Source organism: Euleptes europaea, chromosome 2 (genome assembly GCF_029931775.1).
Source record: "Euleptes europaea isolate rEulEur1 chromosome 2, rEulEur1.hap1, whole genome shotgun sequence".
Taxonomy (NCBI): domain Eukaryota; kingdom Metazoa; phylum Chordata; class Lepidosauria; order Squamata; family Sphaerodactylidae; genus Euleptes; species Euleptes europaea.
The window spans coordinates 61,442,042-61,457,807 of record NC_079313.1 but is presented as its reverse complement, the minus strand read 5'-3'; the positions used below and the strand labels follow the sequence as shown (position 1 = coordinate 61,457,807).

General features: G+C 42.5%; 2 protein-coding genes across 2 annotated transcripts in view; one reads left to right on the top strand and one right to left on the bottom strand.

Annotated features, from left to right (window-relative positions):
* Positions 1 to 15,766, top strand: part of CTH (cystathionine gamma-lyase) — a 30,684-nt gene that overhangs the window by 3,267 nt on the left and 11,651 nt on the right. The window contains exons 2-7 of the mRNA XM_056844296.1: positions 1,731 to 1,812; positions 3,390 to 3,485; positions 6,418 to 6,527; positions 7,743 to 7,874; positions 10,761 to 10,818; positions 14,546 to 14,623. Of these exons, the coding sequence (XP_056700274.1) occupies positions 1,731 to 1,812; positions 3,390 to 3,485; positions 6,418 to 6,527; positions 7,743 to 7,874; positions 10,761 to 10,818; positions 14,546 to 14,623 (556 nt within the window). The remainder of the gene's footprint in view (positions 1 to 1,730; positions 1,813 to 3,389; positions 3,486 to 6,417; positions 6,528 to 7,742; positions 7,875 to 10,760; positions 10,819 to 14,545; positions 14,624 to 15,766) is intronic.
* Positions 1 to 15,766, bottom strand: part of LRRC40 (leucine rich repeat containing 40) — a 130,462-nt gene that overhangs the window by 108,223 nt on the left and 6,473 nt on the right. The window lies entirely within an intron of this gene.

The following is a 15,766-nucleotide window of genomic DNA, read 5'->3' as shown; positions in this document are numbered from 1 at the left end:
GAAACCTACACCGTGTCGTTCTGCAGTCTGACAACAGAGCTAGTCTTTTTGCTTGTATTGTATTTTTTGGAACAATAGGGTCTGTCCACTGCTGATAACTTTTGGTAATTTTACCAACACATTTTTCTTTCTGGGTGGACAAACATTAGATGTATGTTCTCTTTGTAAAGTTTTGGCCACTTCTCTTTGGATCTCTTATAATTCCTGCTAGTATCTTGAGCTCTTTGTAACAGTTTTTCCATGTGCTCTCCATGAGGGCCTTATCAATGGGTTCTCCTACCATGGACACATGGACTCCCTCGCATAAGAATCTCATATCCACCAGTGCCGTGGTACTGTTCCTCTGTAAAACCAGACCCCCTTGTTCCTTCTAGAGGCTAACTTCTAATCCACACCTGTACTGCTCTCTTCCTGAACTCTCAGGCATGCAGCATGTGTCTTAAATTGCGGACAAGTTGCCTCAAGCTGAGTGATCCAGCAGTTCATGTGGCAGGCTGAAAAGCAAAGTCCAGGGCTGCACGGATAATTCTTCCCCTCAGCCTCTGAGGCTTAAGGCTTGCTTACGCAGACTGGAGACTCAGCCTGGAGCTTTGCTGTGTACCATGGTGTCTTCTCCGCATCCTTTCCCCTTGCAAGCGTTTTCCCTCCATGTTTTGTGCTGCATGGGAATTGCATTCTAGGTGTGTGCCCCCTTTTTAGCCCCCCATTGGAATCACTCTACTAATGTTTTAAGTTCCTGAAATGAGGAAAATGCAGGTCATCTGAAGGGCATATTTATTGTCAGACTTGAAAGTCTGCTTGTAAGCCTGGGCAGGACCTTTCTTGAAGCCAGGACAGAAAAGAGAAAACTCCTCCTTTAATCATGCTTTGGATTCAGTCTAGTTGCCTGTCTAGACAAAACCAATTAATTTTGTGTTAGCATTGTGAGTGCATGTGTAATCCTCGGGCAATACTATACACCCTGACATTTGCATAGCATTGATTTATTATGCAAAATTGGTCCAGTCGTAAATAAACACACATACTTGAACTGCCTTGTACCAAGTCAGATCATAGGTCTGTGATGGTCATTACCGTCTACTCTGACTGGCAGTGGCCCTCCAGACTATCAGTCTGAGATCTTTCACATCACTTATTGCTTGCTTCTTTTAACTGGAGATGCCAGGGATTGAACCTGGGACCTTCTGCATGCAAAGCTGGGGCTCCACTACTCTGCTATGACACCCATTTTTTTAAGAAGCCCAGACTCCCAGCCCAAGGGAGTAGCAACTGTACTGGCTTACAGCATTTTCAGTTTGCTAGCATTATACCATGACTCAGGTTTTTATGTATCAATCAATCTTTATTTTACTGTCATTTGACCAAAAATAGAACACTTCTAATCAAGAGTAACATAAATTTGTAATAAAACAGTATCAGTCAATCAAAAAGTCCAAGGTTTTTATGTATAATATAGAATATTTGCGTAAGGAGGGTGATGATATAGACAAACAAAAGGAACGGAAATGTGTGGAGACATTTTCCTGACTTTTCCCCATAATGGTGAAATCTAATAACTAGCTTTTTAAAAAGGAAAATGAGAAGAGGTTTTTAGGAGTCTGTGCTCAATAGCAGATTTTGTATTGGGGGGTGGGGACCATGAATGCACAGTATAAATCTCATCCCTGCTAATATTTCACCTCTTCCACAAGCATCCCATCAACCATTTTCTTTTTCTCTCTCCCTCTTAGGGTTTTGAGTACAGCCGTTGTGGAAATCCTACTCGAGATTGCTTGGAAAAGGCTGTGGCAGCACTGGATGGCGCAAAGTATTGTAAGCTGTCAATATTTTGAATATGAAAAATAATTGGTTCTTGTAGGTTATTCGGGCTGTGTAACCGTGGTCTTGGAATTTTCTTTCCTGACGTTTCGCCAGCAACTGTGGCAGGCATCTTCAGAGTAGTAACACTGAAGGACACTGTCCTTCAGTGTTACTACTCTGAAGATGCCTGCCACAGTTGCTGGCGAAACGTCAGGAAAGAAAATTCCAAGACCACGGTTACACAGCCCGAATAACCTACAAGAACCAATGAACTCTGACCGTGAAAGCCTTCGACAATATTATGAAAAATAATGATTATATATTTTGGGTTGGAGGCAATTTGGAAAAGAAGCAGTAGCACTGGATAATTCTGATTTGGGTGCTATGCTTTTAATAGTTTTGTTCAACGTGATGGGCCGTCCCCCTCCCAAAAAAAGATTTAGAGATGCTCTTCAGGTTCCTATATCTCCCCTCCTTGGTGTTGCCCACAGGTTGGGGCTCAACTTGGGGGGAGACAAAGTCATTGGGCAAATGCTGAGGCCTCTCTTATGAGAATTTACATTGGTACTCTTATCTGCAGTTTCTGTTTGGGCATTATGCTGGCAGAGGGGCTTCGTTACTCTGATTGGCCATAGGGTTTCTGATTGGCCATAGGGTTTATTATTACAGTCATGTTATAATTAATACAGGTTGAGTATCCCTTATCCGGACATCAGATATCCAGACTGACCCGAAAACCAGACCCTTTGAGACGGCTTGCAGGCAGATCTGCGCTGCCTGGAACAGGGTACAGAGGAGGCAAGAAAGAGGAAGGAGGATGGGAAAGTGTGGGGAAGAAAAAAAACGGAAGCCAGCTTTCCTGCTGGGGAAGAGAAGACTACCACTGGCATATTCCAGATATTCCAAAATATGGAAAGATCCAAAATACGGACCACTTCTGGTCCCAAGCAGTCTGGATAAGGGATACTCAACCTATACAACATAATATGTTTGCTAATCCAATCTTAATGTTGTACCAACTTTGAGTCACAGCCACCAACGTAATGCCAGGCTCTATGAAAATGTGTGCCCCAAATGCTGCCTGCTTTTGCCTCTGTAATACGAAGAAATAGAGGCTCTTCACTATCTTTAGAAATATCATATTTATACGTTAGCCAGGAAAAACTGCTCCCCCAGATGATGCTGGGCAAAAGTAAACTAGGCCTGGTCTTCAAAAGCGTGACAATTTTTGGGCTAATAAGCACCAGAAAGTAATAACTCAGTCAGTAAGTAGCCTTTCCTTTAGTGCTGTCAAAATGTCATACTGCTTTTGTTAAATCCAATATTGCCAATTGTTTTTATGGATGGTATATGAGGAAAGCTGGCCCATTGCTGTGCTTCGGTTAATCTCTCTCTTTCCTGTTTGTTCTTTTCATCTGTTGCGGCAGCATAAACTTGATCTAGAAAATCTGCATAGCTAGTTATCCTTTGAAAATAAATACATGTGGCAGAACCTGAATCTTTGAACACTGATGGGATGTGCTGTAAATAGAGGGCAATTATTTATGTTAAATAAAACATTAATTTAGGATTTTTTTATTGTCTTTCAGGCTTAGCGTTTGCTTCTGGATTAGCAGCTACACTGAATATTGTACATCTATTAAAAGCAGGAGATACTATTATATGCACAGATGATGTCTATGGAGGTGAGCCAAGTATCTGTGTATGGTATGTTTTGATTGTGCTAGTGGGGTGTTACCACATGTACTCCCCTTATTAGGCATGTTTAGACTCTAATTTGGGATCAAGACACTCACCCAGACCCACAACCAATTTGGGGGAATTAAGCTCATTGTTGGGGGAAATATCTTCCTGCTTCCATAGCCTGGCTAGCATGGAAAACTGTCACACTTGCAAATTAGGGGAAGCAGAACATGTGATTTAGGGTGCTTTCACACATCCTAAATAATGCACTTTCAATGCACTTTGCAGCTGGATTTTACTGTGTGAAACGGCGACATCTACCTGCAAATGATCATTAAAGTGGATTGAAAGTGCATTATTCAGTATGTGGGAAAGTGCCCTTACAGGTCTTGACCTGAATAGTGTCCAAGCAAGCTCAAACTGCTTCGAAGAGGCTACCAGTAACCATGATTCATTTGGAGGAGAGTTTTGCAGATACCATGGACCACCAAAAAGACCAATCATTGGGTTGTAGATCAAATCAAGCCTGAACTTTCCCTAGACTCACTGGAAAAGACAATAGCACTAGGAAAACTTGAAGGCAGCAGGAAAAGAGAAAGACCCAACATGAGATGGATTGACTCTATAAAGGAAGCCACGGTCCTCAGTTTGCAAGATCTGATATTGAAGTGACATTATTCCTACAGTTCTAGAATCCTCTGAGTCTGGGGTGTCAAACTCATTTGTTACAAGGGCTGGATATGACATAAATGTCATTTGGTCAGGCTGGGCCATGTGTGCCAGCCGGCAGGGGGCTTGCCACCCCAGATCAGGATGCCTTCTTGTATGACTTCGCTAGATAAAAGGTTAGAGCGCTTTCTTATCAGAGATCTCTGTCCTGCTACCTTTCCTGGTGCTAGTGCATAAAGCTGCCAGGGCAGCAGCTAAGTCCAATCAAGCTGCAGAGGTATCCGCTTACCCTAGTCAAGAGCTGCTGTAGTCTAGTTATGTGTCCCTATTTGACCGAGCCTTTCACAGAGCAATAAGAGAAGGGAAAACATGTTTTTCACAGAGGGGTGGAGGATTGGCAGCACCAACATTTCTGTTCTGTTTTTTAAACTGATATTGAAGTGACATTATTCCTACAGTGCTAGAATCCTTTAAGTCCATGCTGCCGGACTCATTTGTTACAAGGGCCAGATATGACAAAAATGTCATTTGGTCGGGCTGGGTTGGAAGGGAGTTGGAAGGGACCACCAGGGACATCTAGTCCAACCCCCTGCACAACGCAGGAAATTCACAACTACCTCCCCCCACAAACCCCCCAGTGACTCCTACTACATGCCTAGAAGATGTCCAAGATGCCTTCCCTCTCATCATCTGCCTAAGGTTATAGAATCAGCCCACAGCAGGCTCACCACCTCAGATCAGGAGCGGGGGTGGTGGATGGTGGCTGCCTTGGCTGGAGAGCCCGCAATGGGCTTGCCAGCCTAAATCAGGAGCAGGAGCAAGCCTGTGCTGGCAAGCCCAGCGCATACATCACCCTCTAGCAGCCCCAGACTTTGGGGTAGTGGAGAAGGGCTATCTACATGCTGGGTTGGAGCCCAGCATATATATCGCCCTCCTCCACTACCCCTGACTTTGGGGTGCGGCAGGGGAGTGCAATCCAAATGCTAGGCTGGAGTCCAGCATGTACATTGCCCTCCCCAGCAGCACTCAACTTTGGGGGAAGGGCGATCCAAGCACTGGGCTGGAGCCCCCACCTTCAGATCCCTGCTGGCTGCAGGCTTGGACCTCCACGTGGAGGTCCCAACCCGCAAGTGGCATGGATTGGAAGGTCCCTGCAGCCCAGAATCTAGAGCAGGGAGAGCGAGGCGGGTGGCTGCCTTGGTTCAGCTCATGGGCCGGATAACAGCACTCAGAGGGCCGGATCCAGCCCTTGGGCCTGATCTTTGACACCCTTGCTTTAAGTCATGTGAAACAGATCAACTGCATATGTTATCCAAGCAAGTGTTTTATTTCTGACTTCTGTAATTCTGCATTGCTTTGGCTTTTCTGTATACTTTTTCTGTTTTAATAATACAGAATTTTAGAAAAAGGAAGACATATGTCAGAAACCAGAAGGAAAGCTGGCCTCCTTGTTTGCCAGCATGAGAGGCCTTTTTATAATACAGTAACAAGATTTTCTCAGTTAAGCATATGGAGTACATTGGGGTGTAAATATGCATTCTCTTCATATGTGATGAAACCTAGACAATATGCACAATAGAGAATTTGGCACTACTTTTTAGATCAATATTAACTGTTGGAAGCTTCCACTTACATCTCATAGGTGTTGGCTGAAATTTCAAGAATTGTTATTTTATTTGTTTAAAAGACTTGTAGGCCAGTTTTGGTACTTAAATGACTTCTAAGTGGCATACAGTCTTATAAAAAATCAATTTAAATGTCATCATAGAATAAAAAGAGCAGTCATAAAAGATGGAGGGCAAAATAATGAAAACAGTTGGGTTTAGATAAAACTAGAGTCAAATAAGTTGAAATGGCAGAAATCAGTTAAAAGATTGCCCACTACTACTTGCTCATTAAAAACCTCGATAAGTCAAACGTTTGGTGCTGGAGATTGTCAAGCTCCCTAAACATACAAAGAAGAAAGGAAAGTAGGGCTGTATTCCTAGGCATACTTACTAGGGATTAAGTCCTACTGGGACCTTTTAATAAAATATTTAGGATCAGGTTGTAATGCTGCTGCATTACATGGAAGTAAGATACAGGGAGACTAGCATGGATTTCTGTCTGTAGTATTTAGGATGCAAATGTTAAGCTGCATGCCTTCTACATCCCAAATCATTTTTATCTCCCAAAAGGTGAAACCGTATCCATAATGGTATGCTCTCAGTCCTTCCCATAATGAAATTAGTAGCAGACTATACATGTGTCTCTTCCTACCCTTAGGAACAAAAAGGTATTTCCGGACGATAGCATCAGAGTTGGGTCTGAAGGCGGTTTTTGTTGATTGTACCAAACTGGAATGCCTTAAAGCTGCAATCACTCCAGAAACTAAGGTGACAAAGAAATGCTTGTAAATCAATGTTTGCCACATGCTAGGAATGACTTTATTTCATTCCTTTTGTAAACCCTGTTCAATGTGCAAGAGTCTGGGAGTTTCTCACTTTGACCATGACTGCTCAAAGGAAGAGACTAAAGTGATATAGGGCACATATGTTTTACTGGCTGTGTTGGAGTTGGCATAAGAAATAAGGCCGTGACTACAGCTGTATTATATACATCATATACCAGATTTATGTCAATGTGAGCATATATGGTATAAATGGAATGTACGGATGCATCAGAATTGAAACCTGTGGGGGGAGTTCAGAAGTTTTAAGGAAGATGGAAAGTTGGAGCAGGCTGCTTTGAATCCTGTTCAGTACCAACCCAGTCCCTTATGGTAGCATACATGGGTGCATGAGATTCTTATATAAACCCATAAAAATCTCCAATAAAACAATGCATGAGAGCTTTTTAGATTCTAGAGGGCTGCTTTTCTTAATGTACCTGCAAGATTTTCTGAAAGAAGGAAGAACTTGCTGTGATGTAAAGGCTTTAGTGGATGGAACTTGTCACCATTTTGCTGGAGCGTGCCATGTCACTTGTTCTTCAGGCCTCCATGCACCTTCCCATCAGCCAGGCCCACTTCTGCTTATCGTGCAGATTGCATCCTGCCTGGGACTCCATCTCCTTTTCCCCCCCAGCCTGCTGAGCTGTGGGGCTGCAAGCTCACTAAGGGTCTGTGTTGCAGTGCCTGTTCTTCTGAGAGGTGCTTTGGGGGGGGGGTCCTTCTTCCCCAAAGGGGCTTTCCTTAGGGGCTTTTCTTGTCCCTGATGGGCACCAATTACAAACTCACTGCCAAATGATACCAGAGTGATGTCTGTTGTTTGCTAAAATATATGTGAGTGTGTGTGGTGTCTTCCAATCTTTATGCAGTGTTTGGGGCAGCATTTGCCAGTTTGGCAGTTCTGATTGTGCAGAAGTGTTTGCTAGGACAGTCTAGGAAGCTTGATGCTAGTGAACTCACTAGGAGGCGATGTTAATGGAGTAGGCTGTAGCCTGTTCTCTCCCTCGTATTTTTCATCATCTGTTCAGGGATATAGCAATGAAGTATGCATGTGTGTTTATATGCAAGAGTGAAGGAGAGGAAGAGATCTAGGATATACAGATGATATAACTGATCAGTTTTTATTACCTTTTACTAACAACTTATCCTCTCGAAATAACAGCTTGTTTGGATTGAGACACCCACAAATCCATTGATGAAAGTGATTGATATTCAAGGATGTGCAGATATTGTCCATAAGCATAAAGGCGTTCTCTTAGCAATCGACAATACTTTTATGTCTGCATATTTCCAGGTAAGCTGATTGCCCAGGGCTGCACTAGAAATGCCCCAGGCACCACTTGTTTTGTTTTCAAAAAGTTCATTGCAGGAAGAAATCAGCAAGGAAAAACTCTGGGTTTAATCTCTTGTTTTGTTTAAATCCACTGGCTCTGGTGCTAAATGCTGGATGGGTGGTTGGGATTTTATCAGTACAGACACGATCCTAAATTTTCATTTTCATACGTTGTGAAATCGAGCCAGTTTGACCTTCTTGGTACACAGAGGTTTCTGGCATGGAAAGCCGTTAAACATAAGACAAGAAATCATATTATGGTGGGTATTAAGTTTCACTTTTCCTAGAGCAGGTCGATTGGAGATCCTGTTTCATCCTTCCTGCAGAGATCTAGCATCGTGTTCCTAAACTTTTGAACTGCCAGAGAGGGAATAACAAGAAGGCTGGTGCTCACGAGGAACTCTCCTCTCCTCTTGCTGAGCAGATGATCAGTGCTGCCCTCTCTAACTGAGGTCATCCTTTCCCCTGCTCCCAACATCAATTCATTGCACTCCCAAACACAGATGGTCCACAACAGGATTGATAGCCCTGATCATCTCTTCTGCAATGTATGCCTTGCATATTTGGATGCAGAGGTTTTTTTCTGATGTAGTACAGTCATCAAGGGCATGAATTCACTGTGCAGCCTTAAAAAATTTATCATTACAGGTTTGTTATACAGATTTCTGGGTTTGTGTACGAGAGATGTTTTGGATACTTTACTTAAGTAGTACAAAGTATTTATGCATCATTATTCACTGTCAGCATCTTTCTGCGCTGAAAGTGTGGAGGAATCCAGTGGTACTGTGTGTGTGTAGAAACGGATTGTACTTGCTCTATTAGGCATGTGTGGTTTGTGTATTGTATTGTGTATTGTCCTTGTTCCCCAGCTCTAAGTTGCTGGGGAACAAGGACAATAGGATTGCAAGCGCTTCCTGGGAAAGAGCCAGAGAGGTGGTTGGTTGGGGGCAGCCTCCGGCAGCACCCCTTGTCGAGCCTCCACTGTATTGGGCCCTTCTGGCTCCATTGTGAGAAACGGAGGTGTTCATATGGCTTGACTTGTTAAAAATGAAACCTGAGAGAGTTAAAAAAAAACCATTTTACTAATTTAAAGGGCAACCAAAATTCCATTCATTCTTTCTAGCACATGGAACAAGTAAAATACAGGGTTTAAGGGTGCATAATCAGTAACTTAGTAACTGATCTGCAAACAGGAAGAGTTGTCATAGTTAATAATACTGCTGCACTAAAACAGCCCTTGGAAAAGAGGAGGATGGTAAAATGGAAGGACTTTGTTTCATAGAATTAGAAGCCTGAAGATGACGTGGGCCTATAGTCCCGTCCATTCACCTACCCTAATCCTCTACGACCAAACATTCCTAGTAGATTAGCCAATATAATAGCATCTGATGATTCAAAGTGCCATGCACTACAAGCAGAGAGCAGAAGAGAATATTTACCATGACATAATTTCCCTATTTCTAGGCAAATATACTTTAAAAAGAAGAAGACAAAAACGGATGTTGAATTAAGTAGATTATGCCAGATTTCATTTCCCAATGAAAATATAAGGAAACCCCAAGATTTAAGTTGCAGTTTCTCCTGAAGAAAACTTTTTTCCTTATCCCATATATAACAGATGGGCTTTAAGCATCCATGGAAGACTGGAATTGGATGTTAAGAAAAACACAATGTCAATGACCTTATTTGTTTCTTCCTCTTTACTGTAACATGGAATATAGGCGATAAAACTGAATTGTAAGTTTCTCTGTCCCTGCCTCACGTAAGTTGTTGCTGGTGGACTGGAGGAATGCCAGTGATGTCATGCCACATCTTGCATGTTACCAAGAAGGAGAAGAAAAGGTGGAGAGGCAGCAGTTCTCTACATTTGCTCCTTTTCTACGAAACTAGATAATGCTGAGCAAACAGGACTGCATGATTTGCCTGGTCTGTAGGTCCAAGAACAGTCCTTTTCTAGATTAGGGCTGTGAAGAGCATTTCCCTGACTTCCTTACAGGCTCTTTCTCCAGCAAAATTATGGTCACACAAACGTGACATCAGCTTTCTTTCTTGATTATCTTCCACCCTTCACTTAAAGAGCTCTTGGCAGCATAATCAGAGATGTACCATTTTATCCACATTGCAAGCAGGTGAGGAAGCAAAGGCACAGGTAATGGCTTGCCTAAAGCCATCTAGCAAGTTTTACTGTTGAGTGAGTATTTAGACGTGGACTGGGAAGATCAGAGTTACAGTGCACGGTTGAAACCGGCTTATTCTTGAAAGAACAACCGTGGGCTGAACCCAGATGTGAACAGTTGTAGGGCTAAACTTCAATCTTGCATGCTTCCTAGTAGGATTATAATTCACTTCCCTTTCCCACTTTGTCTCTTTTCCTTTTTCTATGGCTGTTCTTATCCCCCTTAAAGCTTTCAAGCAAGAGCTCTTGCTGCTCATTCTCACAAGAGAGCAGTGTTGAGAAAGTAGAAGTGAGGCTCACTGACGCTTTCCGTTTCTTTCGAACAAGAATTTTAATGGCACTCTACTTTCAACAATCGTTTGACAGATTATTTTATGTATTTAGCAAATTTTAAGCTTCCTCCTCAGGGAACTTGCCTCGGTGGGTCTGGAGGTTGTTTCTCCCCCTTATCTTTACAACAACCCAGGGAGGTAGGTCAGACTGAGCGACTGACTGTCTTAAGGTCACCCAGGGAATGTCATGGCTAAGCAGAGACTTGAACCCAGGTCTCCATGGTCCAATTCAGCATTTCTGAATACCACCCTCTGCCCTTAATTGTGCTCAAGTTCCTACTGATGCTTTCAACAGAAAAGGAACAGAGCCTTCATCCATTTGCTGTCTTTCTGTTTCAGCGTCCCTTGTCTTTGGGGGCAGACATTTGTATGTACTCAGCGACTAAGTACATGAATGGTAAGTGTCTGCATATGCAAAGCGTTCACATTATCTTAATTTTCTTTAAAAGCATTATAAATTGTGTGTATTAACTGTTACTTTCTTCTTGCCTCTTACAAGCCACTTATTCCTATTTTTATAGTAATGTTCATAAAAACAACACAGCTGCCTTTCTCCCAATATACTATATGTATGCAATGGTTTATAGTCCAGACTGGTTTCCCTTTGAAGCATCTTTAATAAACAACAAAGCCACAAGGGAGTATTGTATTTGCACTTCCTCTTGTTGAACTATTAGTTTTTTTCATTCTTAGTCCAGGATAAAAAGTCTTCTCCAAATGGTTTTAAAAAGCATTTTGTGCTGGCAGCGACAGACCTAGAGAATAGGGTTGCCAGGTCCCTCTTTGCAACCGGGGCGGAGCCTGAAGAGGGCGGGTTTGGGGAGGGGAGGGGCTTCAATGCCATAGAGTTCAATTGCAAAAGCGGCCACTTTTCTCCAGGTGATCTGATCTCTATCAGCTGGAGATCAGTTGAACTAGCAGGAGATCTCCTGCTACTACCTGGCAGTTGAGCAAACCAAAATCAACACCTCTGCACTAATATCAAGGATAAGGAAAGTAGTGCAGGAATCTTAGGCTATAGTTACTAAAACACAAATGAGTGAGACATCAAAGTGTAATCAATGCATACAATAGTGGAAAGGGACAAACATACAACTATATACAATCTTATAACTATATCCATTGGCAAATGTAATAGTCCATATGGCTTAAAAACTATAGAGGATATAGTTGGAATAAACAGAAGTCATTGCAAATGTAACAGTTCCACAAGGGATACACAAGGTAAAATGTGTATTTTTAAGCCATATGGACTATTACATTTGCCAATGGATATAGTTATAAGATTTATCCCTAAGGGGAAGAAATGAATTTTTGAACCTTGTATACCTTTTGAATTGCATGAATTGAATGGAACTGATGAAGAATGAAACGATCGTCTTCCTTTCATAATAGTCTTTTACACATCTGCTGAGGTCTTGTGACCAACTATTGGAATCTTCTTGGATCTATGTACCCTTATGGACTATTGAAAAAAACACATTTATACATACCTTTGTGGATTATTGAAATACCATTGTATATAGTTGTATGTTTGTCCCTTTCCACTATTGTATGCATTGATTACACTTTGATGTCTCACTCATTTGTGTTTTAGTAACTATAGCCTAAGATTCCTGCACTACCTGGCAGTTGGCAACCCTACTAGAGAAAGATCTTGAGGTGGTAGTGGATAGTTCGTTGAAGATGTCAACCCACTGTGCGGCTGCTGTGAAAAAGGCAAATTCCATGCTGGCCATAATTAGACAAGGAATAGAGAATAAAACTGCTGCTATCATACTGCCCTTGTAAAAATCTGTGTTGAGACCACACTTGGAATACTGTGTACAGTTCTGGTCACCACACCTTAAAAAGGACATTGCAGAGCTTGAGAAGGCACAGAAAAGAGCAACCAAAATGATCAGGGGACTAGAGCAACTGCCCTATGAGGACTGGTTAAAATGCTTAGGGCTGTTTAGCTTGGAAAGAAGGCAGTTAAGGGGAGACATGATAGAGGTCTATAAAATTATGCATGGTATGGAGAGAGTGGACAGGGAGAAGGGTTTTTCCTCTCATAATACTAGAATGCAGGGTCATCTGCTGAAGCTGGAGGGTGAGAGATTCAAAACAGATAAAAGGAGGTATTTCTTCACACAACATGTAGTTAAATTGTGGAACTCCCTGCCCCAGGATGTGGTGATGGCTGCCATCTTAGAAGGCCTGAAGAAGGGAATGGACATGTTCATGGAGGAGAAGGGTATTCATGGCTAGTAGTAAAAATGGATACTAGTCATGATGCATACCTATTCTCTCCAGGGACAGAGGGGCATGCCTATTATATTATGTGCTTTGGAACACAGGCAGGAGAATGCAGCTGCAGTTGTCTTGTTTGTGGGCTTCCTGGAGGCACCTGGTTGGCTACTGCATGAACAGACTGCTGGATTGATGGGCCTTGGTCTGATCCAGCATGGCCTTTCTTATGTTCTTCACAAACCTATCATCTAGGACAGCAATAAATATTTAAAGACTCACTCTGGACATTGTTTGTGTCTAGGGGTCATCTGGACTGTTTTCTATTGGACAACATGCTCCCTGGTACACTGCAAGCTATTCTTGGTCTTCCTGTCAGTTTCAAGTGTGGTTTTGCCATGTTACGCAATTGGTTACTCTACAAGAAGCAGAAGTGCAGAGCCCCCTGAATGTTCAGAACTTGCTGTTGGGTCACTGTGCTCATTAGAGCTGGTCTCATAGGTTACAGCTTGCCGGGTTTTGGTACTGCTCTTTTAAACATCTATTTCTGGCTAAGAAAATTAGACAAGCACAAAACAAAAAATGAATCATTAAGACCGTGTGTCACCAGTTAAGCAAATCATACAAATTTCAACACTAAGCATATTCTAAAATTAAAAGGAAAAAAACCCTTCAAAGTACTTGACCATTTTTCAGTGAATTTAACCAAATGTGAGTAACCTTTCACGCGTTGTAACTTCTCCATCACTGCTTCATTCTGCATTGTCTTGTACAGGAATTCAACCAAAGGGTTGTGGTTGTTCTTAATTTCCTAGTAATTTTTTTCTCTTCCACAAGGTTATCAATCTGTCGATTCATTAGACTTGTACCTTGCCTTTCCCAACCAAGGTTGGGCCCAAGGCGGCTAACAACCAGTAAAACACAATTTAAATAAATACATTGTGTGTGTGTGACGTGCCTTCAAGTCGCAGCCGACTTATGGTGACCCCTTTTGGGGTTTTCATGGCAATAACAGAGGTGGTTTGCCAGTGCCTTCCTCTGCACAGTAGCCCTGGTATTCCTTGGTGGTCTCCCATCCAAATACCAACCAGGGCTGACCCTGCTTAGCTTCTGAGATCTGACGAGATCAGGGTAGCCTGGGCCATCCAGGTCAGGGCAATAAATAAATTAAACAATGTAAAATCAAATGTATGTGATATATCGTATTTGCAAACAGCATTTTACATCAAAGGAGCATTTTGCTGCCATTAAACAAAATCAGCTGGATCCTACCAGTCTGCCCCACACTTGCGGTGCAGTCCTAAGAATACTTTCCCAGGACTAAGCCCCATTCAATAGACCTGAGTAGGATTCTGAGTAGATCTGCTGTTTCAGAATCAGGAGTATAGCTGCCTATACCACCAGCCTGGATCTAAAATAGCCAACAGGCCTGGAGAAAAATGCTCTGTCATGCTTCAGCTGCCCATTTCCACATATTAAGGGTGCTTTCACACGTGCCAAATAATGCACTTTCAATCCACTTCCAATGCACTTTGTAGCTGGATTTTACTGTGTGAAACGGCAAAGTCCACTTGCAAACTATCGGTAAAGGGCAAGCGGATTGAAAGTGCATTATTCAGCATGTGTGAAAGTGTATGTGTGTGTGTTTGTGGGGGGTAAGTCTCTATTAAAGGGACAGGGCATTTTTCTCCAAGACTTAGCACACCTACGTGACCCTGACTTCAGTGCAAGCAGTTTGAGCAAACTGGCAATGCTCAGAAGAAATCTTTGTCTTGGGTTAAAATCACACTTGGGTAGAGCAGTTGTGGGGGGCAGCTATAACAAAATGCAACTGTGTGTTCTCTTTAAGTAAAAAGCAAATTGTTATTGTTTCCTTTCCCTTCTTGTTCCTTCAGGGCACAGCGATGTTGTAATGGGACTAGTGTCAGTAAACGACAGTGATCTCTACGAAAGACTCAAACTCTTACAGTATGGTGAGTAGAAATCAAACATGGAAAGCAGCAAATGGGCAGAAGTATGCTGAAAAGTGTGTGATGTGTGCAGATTTCTTAAATCTGCTCCGCCAGTCTCAGAAATACATGTTTGCATTTTTGTGCCGAGTTTATTCCAGAAGTTTATCTTGCTTTTCAAAAACCTCCAGTGAAAAAGTTTCACTACTACTATAAGGCAGCTTCTTCTTTTCTTGTATTTAAGTATATTAATATTCTGAATCAATGTTTCATCATAAACTAGTCACTTCCAGTGGGAAATGAGACCTGTTAACCTGTTGGGTTTTTGATGGTTTTGTGCCTTTGGGGAGGGGAATGCGAGGGACAGAAAGAAGACTACGCTGTTTCTTATAAAATTCTGAGATTCAGTGAACTTCTCTTATTCTAGAATCTAGACACATTAATTGTAATCCTATCTTGCTCTATATTGGTGGTGGACCATATAATAGTGCTGTCCTAAGCGGCGTTACACTTTTTGGAGCCCATTAAAGTTAATGGGCTTATAAGGGTGTAACTCTGCATGAGACTGCAGTGTAAGTATACTTTAAGGACAGTATACATCGCTGCAAGCATGTATGGCACACGTCTGCCATGCATATATTATTTAAAACCTGTACTAAGTTCAAAGAGGGCAGTACAGTGATGTAGTCCAGCACACAATATATATGCTTTGGAGCCAGGGGCAGGCCCCATCCTGGGCACCCAGACTTGAAGAAGGAGAGTTGGTTTTTGTATGCCAACTTTCTCTACCACGTAAGGAAGAATCAAACTGGCTTACAATCACCTTCCCTTCCCCTCCCCACAACAGACACCCTGCGAGGTAGGTGGGGCTGAGAGAGTGTGACTAGCCCAAGGTCACCCAGCTGACTTCATAAGTAGGAGCAGGGAAACCAACCCGGTTCACCAGATTAGCCTCCGTCGCTCATGTGAAGGAGTGGGGAATCAAACCCGGTTCTCCAGATCACAGTCCACTGCTTCAAACCACTGCTCTTAACCACTACACCACGCTGGCTCTCCTGAACCGAGGACAACTCAGTTTCCCTGGGTGATGTGAGCTGGAAAAGCTGATGCTTGAAATGCAACAAGCAGAAATTCACTGATAATACTCTCTCGGCAAAGCCAACAACT